We start from the raw sequence: 13,009 nt of genomic DNA, 5'->3' as shown, positions 1-13,009 counted from the left end.
CATCACACATTCCTTTGGCTCAAAGAAGAGGCTGCCCAAGTGCACCCTGGGATTCTAGACATTTAAACTAGGCAGGCAGGGCCCAAACAAGCAGCTTCAAGGGGCAGGGGCATGATGCTCTTTGACAGCCCCAGGGAGCCCAGCCCTGAAATCCATGAGGTTTTCTGACCCATGGCCCCAGGAAGGGGTTGTTATCCCTTTTCCTGCCCAGTGCAGAGTAGAGAGAAAGGGAAAGCCTAAATGGACCAGAGTTAATAGTCCCAACTTATTTCTTCTTGCTCTGTGTATGCAGCAATGTGTTTTGGAAAGAGGACAATTGGAATGCAGAGACATTCCCTTCCCTGCATAATTTTTCTCTCTCTGTCTCTGTCTCTCTCTTTCGTGGGGTCACGTGGATGAAGGGTCACATCTCACACAGAGTGCTTGGGGTTTAGAAGAGGTCTTACCTTTCAAACCTGTGCTCCTCTGCAAAAAGCACCATTTGCCTCCCAGCTGCCTGAACCGCCTGCGGTGGTTCAGGGGCAGAGAAGAGGTCAGGGCCGGGACAGGGCAGGGTGTGAGGCAGGGTTCAGGGTGGAATTCAAGAGGGTTAGGTAACCCACACCCATTAGCCACAGTGAACGAAGCCAGGGAGGGGGGAGGTTGAAGCACAGCTCAGGCTGGGCAGCTTGGAGCTCCCCAGTGACCCCTAGAGTCAAGAAGGAAGTCCTCCCGAGAGCAAAACCCAGTGCTTTGTGCCCTGGGAGGCCCAGTTCCGACCAGCCAACCCCAAGCTGCCCTCTACCCAACCCCACCCCATCAAGTTCTATCTTCTCAGAAAAATGATGTCCAGGGTTAAGGGCGATTCACCTTTTAGAGCTTCCGGGTCACCCAGGATTCGGTTCAGTGTCTCTTTAGGGATCTTCTCAAAGGCTTCATTGGTTGGGGCCAGAAAGGTGAACTGTCCATCACTCTCTAGCAGCGTGTTAAGGCCAGAAGCTGCTACGGCAGCCTGAAATAAATGAGATGCAGATCACTCTTTCTACTGCCCAGCTCCTGAGGGAGACATGATCCTTTTCCCCAGACAGGAGAAAGAAGCATGGTCTCAGGATCTCAGGAAGGTCTAAATGCTTTAAACACTTGGGAGAGTAGAATTATCAGACATGATCCCTGCCTTCAGGGAGTTTACAGTCTAGCAGAGGAGACAGCATACAATAATTTTCCAAAGAAATTTTGTATTCTAAATCATATTAATGGTAGCCTATTGGGTGAAAAGCACTTTATAGGGAATCTACCTTGGGCAGGGTGCTGTACTAGGCACCTACTGTGTGCCTTGTATGCTAACTTTGCGCTCTGAACTAAGCACTTGGGAAAGTAGTCATAATAATAACAATGATGATAAGGATGGTATTAAGCGCTTATTAAGTTCCAAGTACTGTACTATGCACTGAGGTAGAGACAAGACAATCAGGTCGATACAGTTCCTAACCCACTTGGGGTTCACAGTCTAAGTGGGAGGGAGAACAGCTGTTTCTGACCCTGACTAATGCCTCATTCCCCACCCTATTCACTCCTCTTTCTGTGTCACCTATACACTTTGGTTTATACATCTTAAGCATTGTGGCTTGGAAATAGCACGGGCGTGAGAGTCAGAGGTCGTGGATTCTAATCCCGGCTCTGCCACTTGTCATCTGTGTGACTCTGGGCAAGTCACTTAACTTCTCTCTGCCTCAGTTACCACATCTGCAAAATGGAGATTAAGACTGTGAGTCCCATGGGGGACAACCTGATTACCTTGTATCTATTCCAGTGCTTAGAACAGTGCTTGGCACATAGTAAGTGCTTAACAAATACCATCATTATTAGGATCATTAAGCACTTTGATACTCACCCTACCCCCAGCGCCACTGTACTTGCGTACATATCCTTATACTCTGCTGTTTTGCATAGCTGTAATTTATTTTAACACCTGTCTATCTCATCAGATTATAAATGACTTGGAAGCAGGGATCCTTTTGACCAACTCTACGGTACTGAACTCTCCCAAGTATTATGTATAGTGCTCAACCCACAGTACATGCCCGATATTTAATCCCCATTTTACAGATGAGGAGACTGAGGCACAGAGAAGTGAAGTGACTTGACCCAGGTCACACAACAGTCAAGTCACAGAGCCAAGATGAGAACCTAGGTCTCCGGACTCCCAGTCCTATGGTCTTTCCTCTTGGCCACGCTGCTTCTCCCACTGCTGAGTACTCCAGAAGCACATCCAGACATACATAACACTGTCTCCCTATGTCTTCCAATCCCACTTTGGTTCAGAAGTCCCCAGCCTCCTTCTCCTCAATCCTGCCTCTGGAATACCCATGCAAAAGGGGACCCATCCAGATCACTAGAATTACCCAGATTCTCCAGGCAAGACGTGGACTGTGACTTCCATGAGTGACAGGGACTGTGTCCAACATGGTTATCTTCTATCTACCCCAGTGCTTAGTAGAGTACTTGGCATATAGTTTAGTGCTTAACAAATACCACCACTATTATTATTATTATTAATGATAATAAAAAGACTTCCCTTTCATTACACTAGGGAGAAGAGTGCTTATCTCTTCTGGGGGCCCCTTCAGGACAGGAGAGACACCCCAACCTTCACCCACCCGATCTAGGGTTTAACTAATTGGAAGTTATTTGCTGTGTATAAGCAAACACACTTCTGCTGCAAATTCCTCCCATTTGTCCACAGGGAGGATGGGTATTGGCTAATTACCACCCACAGTGGGAGAAAATTGTATCCTGTACCCACAGAGGACTAAACTCCCTCCCCACAGGCACAGAAGAAGTCAACAGCTCAGTCTGGAATTAAATCCCAGGTTCGCAAGTCCTAACCTGTGGCTTGCCCGCTATTTGGAGAGGACGGGTGTATTGGATGTGATTGGCTGTAATGTTTCTGAAGGTGGACCATGGTTCAGAAACAAACATGGAGGCTGACACAGGCTGAAGAACAACAAACTAGGAAGAAAACATCCCATCTGGATCTAATTTACTTTCGTATTTTTATTAAGGACAGTTTCTAGGTAACCTGGCACTGTACTCAAGTCTCCCTCATTTGGAAAAATGGGTAGGTCCAGTTAAAGGTAATTAAATAGAAAACAGTAAAAATCACAACAGTGTTCTAGTTCACACACATACAACCCCATAACCCTGTGAACGTACTACCTAGATCATCTTCTTGAAGTACTGTTTGGCATATATTTCTCAATTCTTCAAAAACCTCCAGTAGCTACCCATTAACCTCTATCAGGAAGAAATCCTTTCTCATCAGCTTCATATCAGTTCCCCATCACTCCTAAATCAATAAATGGTATATGTTGAGTGCTTACAGTGCTTGCAGAGCACTTGGTTTAGTCAGTCGGTTATATTTATTGAGAGCTTACTGCATGCTCTCAGTACTAAGTGCTTAGGAGAGTACAGTATAACAATAAACAGACAGATTCCCTGGCCACAATGAGGGGAGGGATATTAATAGGGGTTGAGGAGAGAGATATTAATATAAATTTAAAAATTACAGATATATTCATAATTGCTGTGGGGTTGGGAGGGGGTTGGATAAAGGGAGCTAATAAGGGCAATGCAGAAAGAAGTGGGAGAAGAGGAAAGGAGGGCTTAGTCGGGGGGCCTTTTGGAGGAGATGTGGCATCAATAAGGCTTTGAAAGGGTGGAGAGTAATTGTCTGTCACATAGAGTAGGAAGGACGTTGCAGGCCAGAGGCAGGACATGGGCAGTGAGATAGACAAGATCGATGTACAGTGAGAGGGTTAGCAGTAGAGGAGTGAAGTGTGTGAGCTGTGTTGTAGTAGGAGAGTAGTGAGGTGAGGTAGGAGGGGGCAAGGTGATTGAGTGATTAAAGCCAATAAGGAGGAGTTTCTGTTTGATGCGGAGGTGAATGGATAACCACTGGAGTTTCTTGAGAGGTGGGAAAACATGGCTTAAACGTTTTTGTAGAAAAATGATCCAGGCAGCAGAGTGAAGTATGGACTGGAGTGGGGAGAAACAGGAGGCAGGGAGGTAAGCAAGGAGGCTGATGCAGTAATCCAGATGGGTTAGGATAAGTGATTGGATTAACATGGTAGCAGTTTGGATGGAGGGAATAGGGTGGATTTTGGGATGTTGGGAACATCGAACTGATAGGATTTAGTGATGGATTGAATGTGTGGACTGAATGAGAGAGAGGAGTCAAAGGGTAACGTCAAAGTTACTGGCTTGTGAGACAGGAAGGATGGTGGTGCCATCTACAGTAAAGGGAAAGTCAGAGGGAGGACAGGGCTTGGGTGGAAAGATAAGAAGTTTCATTTCAGAAATATTAAGTTTGAGGTGATGGGAGGACATCCAAGTAGAGATATCTTGAAGGCAGGAGGAAATGCAGAGAGGGAGAGAGATCAGGGCTGGAGATGTAGATTTGGGTGTCATCTGCATAGAAGAGGTAGTTGAAACCATGTGAGCAGATGAGTTCTCTAAGGGTGTGGGTGTATATGGAGAATAGAAGGGGGCCCAGAACTGAACCTTGAGGGACCCCCCAAGTTAGTGGGTTGGAGGCAGAGGAGAAGCCCGTGAAAGAGACTGAGAATGATCGGCCAGAGAGATAGGTGGAGAACCAGGATAGGACAATGCCAGTGAAGCCGAGGTTGGAGAATGTTAGCAGGAGAAGAGGGTGGTCAGTCATCAGGATTAGGATGGAGTAGAGGTCATTGGATTTGGCAAGAAGGAGATCATTAGTGACCTTTGAGAAGGCATTTTACCTTTGAGAAGGCATTTTCTGTGGAGTGAAGGGGAGGGAACCCAGATTGGAGGGGGTCAAGGAGAGAATCGGAGGAGAGGAACTTGAGACAGCGGATTCAGAAAACTGGCTCAAGAAGTTTGGAGAGGAATGGTAGGAGAAATATGGGGTGATATCTGGAGGGAGCTTTGGGGTCAACGGAGGGGCTTTTTTTAAGATAGAGGATACGTGGGCATGTTTGAAAGCAGTGGGGAAGAAGCCATTGGAGGACTAACAGTTGAAGATCGTTAGGGAGGGAAGAAAGCAGGGGAAAGGAGGGGAAGAGTTGAAGAAGGGGTATTAGAGGGAAGAGACTGGGGAGGGGCAGGGAGATTTTAGGGGGATCACACCTGATAGTGTCAATTTTCTCAATAATTAGGTGGCCAGGTCATTAGGGGCAAAGGATGGGGAAGGGATGGGGGTTTGAAGAGGGAGTTCATCTGGAACAACGAACAAGGGAGATGGGCATAGGTGTCAATAAGGATGGAAAAATAATTTTGCTAGGCAGAGGAGAGGGAAGAGTTAAAGCCTGCAAGGATAAATTTGAAGTGGATGAAGTCAGCCTGATATCTAGATTTCTGCCAGCAGCACTCTGTGGCTGATGCACAAGAGCGAAGGAGCCAGACTGTGGAGGTGATCCAGGGCAGTGGGTTAGTAGTATGAGATCGATGAAGAGATAGGGGAATGAGTTGAGTTCAGTAGAGAGGGTGGTGTTGAGACCATCTACTGAGTATACTACAACAGAGTTAGTAGACACAATCCTTGCCCACAAGGAGCTTATAGTCTATAGGAGGAGAGAGGCATGAAATATCAGGTAGGGGGAATAATAGAGTATTACACTTTTAGTTCCTCCCAAGATCAACTAAATACTTCCTCATTTTTGACTCTCCTTCCTCCAAGACCTCATTCACACTGTTCCTCCTGCTTGAAACTCATTCATTCATTCAATAGTATTTATTGAGTGCTTAGTATGTGCAGAGCACTGTACTAAGCACTTGGAATGTACAATTCAGCAACAGATAGAGACAATCCCTCCTTTCCCCCTGAGATCTGCCAGACCACAGCTCTCTGCCTCTTCAAAGCCCACCTAAAATTCGCCCTCCTCTAAGAAGTCTTGGGGAAGTAGCGTGGCTCAGTGGAAAGAGTCCGGGCTTGGGAGTCAGAGGTCATGGGTTTGAATCCTGGCTCTGCCACTTGTCAGCTGTGTGACTGTGGGCAAGTCGCTTAACTTCTCTGTGCCTCAGTTACCTCATCTGTAAAATGGGGATTAACTGTGAGCCTCACGTGGGACAACCTGATTACCCTGTGTCTACCCCAGCGCTTAGAACAGTGCTCTGCACATAGTAAGCACTTAAATACCAACATTATTATTATTATTATTATTAAGTCTGCCTTTATTAAATCAAGAGTCCAAGTTGCTTAAACCCAACAGCACTTATATACTTTTACCAATTCTCAGAGTTCCCAGAGCTAAGGATAGTCAATTGGACTGTCAATTATATATTTCATTATTCCATCCTGACATGCTCATTCTACTACTTATTATATCTTTGTTCTTCCTCCTATCTCCACTATTTGTAAATCATTTATATTTTCCCATTTCTCTTGTTAGAATGTAAGGTCCTTGGAAGCAGGACCTGTGCTTTCTTTTGTTACTGTGGTATTCTCCAAAGTGCCCAGTAAAGGGCTCTGAATACAGTGTTCGATGAATACCATGGATTGATTGATTGATTCTCTTCTACACAGAGATCACAGGTTTGAAATGGTCTGGGGAATATACCTACCCGAAGGGTCTCGAAGGTGTCCTCGATCTCAATGATGTGCTGGATACTGTTTGTCGTGGTGGAAATGACTTTATCTATCAGGTGGACCACTCCATTGGTAGCGTGGTGATCAGCTTTCAGCAGGCGGGCACAGTTGACTGTGACAATCTGCACAGAGGGAAAACAAGGTGGTTGTAATTAAGAGGGGAGCTGGCCATGGGAAATCAGAAATTGGTCGAGATTTTAAATTCCCCTTGACCATGAATGACTTATCAGGAATCTTAAGGATTTCTTCCTTATGCTGCATTTTCCCAACTATTCTCTTCTAATAACTCAAGGCTCTCACCCTAAGATGATCTCTTCCCCTCCATACCCATGGGAACCAGTTCCAGGAGAGCCTTCTCTTGCGGTTCTTGCAACCAGCCCCGATCCCTGATCTTTCACAGTGGAGGTGGGAGTACATGACCCCCCTGCAGGCTTGGATCCTTTGAATCCTTTATCCCTTCCCTTTTGCCCAAACTGGACTAAATTCTCTTAACGTGGCATGATATTTCAGGGCACTAGGAGGATGTAATCCCAGATTGTAAATCCCAAGAGATCAGGGACCTCCCTTGTGATCTCAGATTGTAAGCTTCTGGAGGGCAGACACCTCCCTTATGGTGTGCCCTAGTGGAAAGACCTGATTCCTAGTGGCCTTGGAGTCAGAAGCCCTGGGTTCTGATTTCAGCACCACCACTACTGCTGTGCCTTGGGCAAGTCACTTAAACTTTGCTGTACCTCAGTTTCCTCATCTGTAAAATGGGGATTCAATCCCTTTTCTCCTTCTTTCTTAGACTGTTAGCCTTGTGTGGAACAAGGACTGTGTCCGACCTGATTATTCTGTATCTCCCCCAGCACTTAGTACAGTGCTTGGCATCCAATAAGCTCTTAGCAACTACCAAATACCAAATACTTATGATGATGATTAAACCTCTACAGTGTGAATTTGGGTTGGATAAACTGTAGAGAGCAGTGAGTTGGATTTTACTCCCTGTCTCCCATAACCACCCGTCACCGAGAGCTAGCTCTCCAAGCAACAGCCTCTGTCTGGTCAAGCAACTCCAAGATAGACAATGGGTCTGGGAGAGTCCCAGGGAACTCACTCACTCCATTCGGGTAGTGGTGGATCTGGATGTCAGAGTTCTGGTACATGGAGGACAGGGTTGTCCCGTGTTTGAGCTCATCGGTCAGGACCCGCCGGTCCACCATGTGGTAGCGAAGTGCGTTGAGCAGCTCGATGTTGACGTTGCTGACTAGGGAGTCCAGCATTTCCTGAAAGTAGCCAAGTCGGGTTAGGGACAGGGCTGGGAACCTGACTGCCAACATTCCCCGATAGATCTGTGACTGAAAATGTCATGGGCCACAGGGGCTGGAGGCATCTGTGATCCACCACCTTAGAGAGGCTGCGAGGAAAGAGCCTGCCCTGAACTGCTGCCCACTGGGATGGGTGGAATAAGGCCTGGTGGAGCCAGAGGGAGGCTGGAGCAGCTGTTCCTGAGCTCTGGTCAGCCCAGGCTGATGCTTTCTCCAGTGCCAGGGTCTGGGCTGGGACTAAGGCTGAGGGTAGGAGCTGAAATAGCTAGGAGGAGTGGGAAGGAGCCTTCAGAAGGAGCTGTGGGAGCGAGCGGCCCGGAGGAATGGGGCGATGGAAGGAGAGCCTTGGCTCTCCGCCCATCACTCAAAGTCCAATTCTTCTTCCAGGAGACCTGGGTTTGGGAAGACTACATCCAGAAGCAGGTAGGATGACGAGGTGTCTCATGGTTCGGGAACAGGAGGCAAGAACTCAAGCAATGAATAGGACAACTGCAGCTGGAGGGGATAAGTTAATCAAATATAATTCCCTGCCTCTAAAGTCACCCCTCAATCATCCCGCCTTCTCTCCCGGTTTTCTCTCCCAGTGCTACAGATCTCCAAGGAAGACGTGGTCTCCAACTTCTCTGAAAGGCAGTGTGGTTTAGTGGAATAAGCACAGGACTGGGTGTCAGGAGACCTGGAATCCAGTCCCAGCTTTGTCCTTAGCCTGATGGGTGACTTTGGGCATGTCACTTAACCTCTCTGGGCCTCATTTTCCCCAACCATAAAATGGGGACAAGATAACTGCTCTTCCCACCTCAGACTGCGAGCCCCATTTGGAACAGGGACTGTGACCAGTGTGATGATGTTATTTTCAACCCAGCACTTAACGTATAGCAAGCACTTAAATGCCATAATTGACACTGATTGCCTTCTGGTTATATTTACTGAAGTCTCTAATTCTTTTAGGCTTTGCCCTCATTCACCACTCCCATCACCAGCAGATCAATGGGTCAAAGCAGAATGGGAAGAGTGCATTTCCTCTCCCTCCAGCTTGTGCTCTCCTGGGGCAGGAGTGTAAGTGAACACAGCACATAGGGCATGCATCAATCACAGCAAGGCTTCAGTTTCCCAGCCACCACCCCGACCCGTTCCCAAGTCCCAGTTTCCCCCGGAAATCTCCTCCTATAGCAGCAGTCTCAGCTTACGGGAGAGAGAGAGTTCCAGGCATCGTTGCTTGGGGCGAAGATGGTGAAACTTCCAGGTCCCTCAATTTCCGGCCTCAGCTTCTCCGTGCGGTCAGCGTAGAGCTGCGTGGTTGTGGCCCCTACAACTCCCAGAGTCTCATAGATGTTGGAAAGAGGCAGCGCTAAGAAGGGAATGGAAAAGGATGGGGCAAGTGGAGATATGCATCACCCCCATCCCCCGAGTTGGACCAAACCCCCAGAATGACCCAGTGAATGTGGTTTCTTGACCCAGGCACTCAGTCTAGCTTTGGCTTGGGCTGGGCCCTCAATCAATCCACCAATTCTCTGAGCTCTGTGTGCAGAGTACTGTATGAAATGCTTACTGCTCAGTGTGCACCTGTACTCTCTGGCCCACTGTTGTCCAACTTCAGGTTTCCATACTAACCATATAGCCCTTCATAAACCCAGCCTGAGCCCCTTTGGGGGTTTCAGAGGCCCAAGAGACCATTCATTCATTCATTCAATAGTATTAATTGAGCGCTTACTTTGTGCAGAGCACTGTACTAAGCGCTTGGAATGAACAAGTCGGCAACAGATAGAGACAGTCCCTGCCGTTTGATGGGCTTACAGTCTAATCGGGGGAGATGGACAGACAAGAACAATGGCAATAAATAGAGTCAAGGGACCAGAAAGACCAGCTCCCCTGCTCCTCCTCCCTGCCCTCCAATCAGCTGAATTTCCACTGGAACAGGACCCTGTCATAGGGGAAAGGCAGAGCCAGCTGGTGAGAAGACTGGGCTGGGAAAGCCCCGCCCCCCGGGACCAGCCAGGAACTCTACCCTGCTAGACACAGAGCTCCAAGCCTCCAGGCACTGCCCCATCCTAAATCTCTGAGCCTGAACTCCCTTTCATCTCCCATCATAACACAGGGGGTCATTCCAACCCTGCAGTCTCCAGTAAAATGGCTTCTTCAGGTCATCACTCCCAGTTCCTATGGCAAAGAGCCCGACCTAGAGAGAGAATGATCTCAGAACCAGTCCCGAGACAACTAAAGCTGGGCCCAAAGTGAGGCCAGCTCTGGCGTTATTATCTCCACCTGAACCTTTGAGGCCATAATGCACAGAATGGAAGAGGCTACCTGAGAGTGTGGAGTGAGACTCCTGCTTCTTGCTGCAGACTCCACACTTACAAATCGGACTGCACTCTGAATAAACTGTTCCGAGGGGAGGGGGTTTGACTCATAGCGAGTCCATTCATCAGAAAATGTGCCTCTCTCTGCCAGTTCCAATGCTTTTTCCCTCCAAATCCCCCTCAGGTTAGTGCGGATGGTGTCTTAGTCCCTCCAACCACCCCCCTCCCCCCCACTGAAATCCCTCCTCCAGCAAAATGCAAGTCTGGCATTACCAGCTGGGCAGCCTTTTTCCCCTGGAACCTTTTCGTATCCAGGGCAACATTCATAGCTGATGATTCTGCAATGAAACACACACATTGGGGGTTAGACCTGTCAACCACTGTAACCACTGGGTTACAGCCAACAACTGTCTCGAGCTGAAGGATGCGTCAGTTTGCATCAGTTTCTCTCAGTGTATTTGGGCAGGAGTTTCATATCCCTGGCATTATCTGTGATAACACGTTTGTACTCTCTCTCTTTCTCCTCACTCTCTTTTTTCTTCCTTCTTTCCTTATCAGCAGCTTCAAAGAAGCCCTTTACCCACCCTAGATTTAAGCCCCATATCCCATATCAGTCTGGGGTGTGGCTTCATGAGAACTTCCAGTTTCAAGCAGCAGTTTGGCTTTTTAGTTGTTCAGTGGGGTAGAATTTCATTACTACAAGTGATTTTTGTCCCCAACTCCTTGCCATATACCTGACCGATCCATTATTTCACCTGGCTAGACTCTCAGCTGGACCTTGGGAGGGACTTTGCTGGGTCAAACCAGGCAGGTGACTTTTCTGACTACTAGAATTAGGTACCTTGGCTGCTCTGAGTTTAAGTTGAGGGTTTTTGGTTTTAGACACCTCAACCCATTAGTTGGTAAACTCCCCGAAGGCAGGGAAGGAGTGTCTTGCTTCTTTTGCACTTTTCCAAGTACTTAGAACCCTCTCTGCCTGGAGTAAATGCTCAATCAATAACACTGGGAAGAAGCATGGCCTAGTAGAAAGATTATGGGGCTGGGAGCTAGAAGACCACTTGCCATATGCATGCTGTGTGACCTTGGGCAAGTCACTTCACTTCTCTGTTCCTCAGTTTCCTCAACTGCAAAATGGAGATTCAATACTTGTTCTCCCTCATTCTTGACTGTAAACTCCATATGGAACAAGGAGTCCATATGGGTCTGGCCTGATTAACTTGTATCTACCCCAGCACTTAGAACAGTGTTTGACACATAGTAAGCACTTAATGAATACCATTTAAAAAAAACCCAAAAAGTTGGTTGACCAGACACATGCAATTAGTATGAAATGAAGTTTGCTTATATTCTGAGAGAGCTTTTCACCCAAGATGCTCTCTGAAAGTTTAAGAACTGAGATGATAAAGAATTAAGGGAGGCACTTCTTGTCGAGAATGAAATTAATTTTATTATGCTATTTATTATGCACTTACTATGTTTCAAGCACTTTCCTAAGTGCTGGGGTAGACACAAATTAATCACTTGGACACAGTCCATGCCGAACATGGGGTTCACAGTTTAAGTAGGAGGGAGAACAGGTAATAATAATAATGTTGGTATTTGTTAAGCGCTTACTATGTGCAGAGCACTGTTCTAAGCGCTGGGGTAAACACAGGGGAATCAGGTTGTCCCACGTGGGGCTCACAGTCTTAATCCCCATTTTACAGATGAGGGAACTGAGGCCCAGAGAAGTTAAGTGACTTGCCCACAGTCACACAGCTGACAAGTGGCAGAGCTGGGATTCGAACTCATGAGCCCTGACTCCAAAGCCCGTGCTTGAGGAAACTGAGGCACAGAGAAGTGAAATGATTTGCCCAAGGTCACATAATAGACAACCGGCAGAGGCAGGATTAGAACCCAGATAATAATAATAACAATAATGGTGTTTGTTAAGTGCTTACTATGTGCCAGACACTGCACTAAGCGCTGGGGAGGATACAAGCAAATTGAGTTGTTCCATGTAAGTCTTACTGTCTCAATCCCCATTTTACACATGAGGTAATTGAGGCACAGAGAAGAGAAGAGACTTGCCCAAGGTCACACAGCAGACAAGTGGCAGAGGCGGGATTAGAACCCATTACCTTCTGACTCCCAGCCCCGAGTTCTATCCACTACACCATACTGCTTCCCTACACCATTCTGCCAGGTCCTCTGACTCCCAGGCCGATGCTCTTTCCACTAGGCCATGCTGCTTCTTTTCAAACCAAAGAAAAGAAAACTGTATTTAGGTTTAGGGGTTTGCCACAGAGACTACCACTTTGAATAGTAGCAACAAATGATAGAGAGAAAAGCAGTTCCCTACATCAGTTTCCATTTGGCTTGAAACATAGTTGAAATTGGCCTTTGGAAATTGTGGATGTGGGAAGGTTCATAGCTCTCTCCTCTCCTGGCTCTCCACCCAGCTAAATTATCCTAGGAATTTTGCCAAATTGTTTCCCACACTTTGACCTACGGCTCCTGGAGCAGTCAAATAGATTGAAAATGTGTTTGAAAGGATGAAAAATGGAGGGGTTTGACTACAATGACAAGGAAGCAGCTGATTTCTCCATTGATGGATCAGCCCTGCATTCACCAGCAAGGCTACTGCTGTGAACAGGGGCAATCTCTGTTAGCAGGAATTTCTCTTGTTCCCTCTCTCTTGTCCACTTTCACCTTGGAAGATCAGAGAAACTAGTGCAAATGGCATCTTAATCCCCATTTTATAGATGGTGGTAACTGAGGCACAGAGAAGTTAAGAGACTTGCCCAAGGTCCCACAACAGACAA

General features: G+C 47.2%; 1 protein-coding gene across 1 annotated transcript in view; it reads right to left on the bottom strand.

Annotated features, from left to right (window-relative positions):
• Nucleotides 1–13,009, bottom strand: part of TGFBI (transforming growth factor beta induced) — a 49,410-nt gene that overhangs the window by 16,905 nt on the left and 19,496 nt on the right. Inside the window, exons 3-7 of the mRNA XM_029051361.2 lie at nucleotides 10,479–10,543; nucleotides 9,096–9,256; nucleotides 7,702–7,866; nucleotides 6,577–6,723; nucleotides 850–991 (exon numbers count right to left, since the gene is read on the bottom strand). Of these exons, the coding sequence (XP_028907194.1) occupies nucleotides 850–991; nucleotides 6,577–6,723; nucleotides 7,702–7,866; nucleotides 9,096–9,256; nucleotides 10,479–10,543 (680 nt within the window). The remainder of the gene's footprint in view (nucleotides 1–849; nucleotides 992–6,576; nucleotides 6,724–7,701; nucleotides 7,867–9,095; nucleotides 9,257–10,478; nucleotides 10,544–13,009) is intronic.

The sequence above is a fragment of the Ornithorhynchus anatinus genome, chromosome X1, assembly GCF_004115215.2.
Source record: "Ornithorhynchus anatinus isolate Pmale09 chromosome X1, mOrnAna1.pri.v4, whole genome shotgun sequence".
Taxonomy (NCBI): Eukaryota; Metazoa; Chordata; class Mammalia; order Monotremata; family Ornithorhynchidae; genus Ornithorhynchus; species Ornithorhynchus anatinus.
Note: the sequence above shows the minus strand (reverse complement) of the source record. Positions and strands in the feature narration are given on the sequence as shown.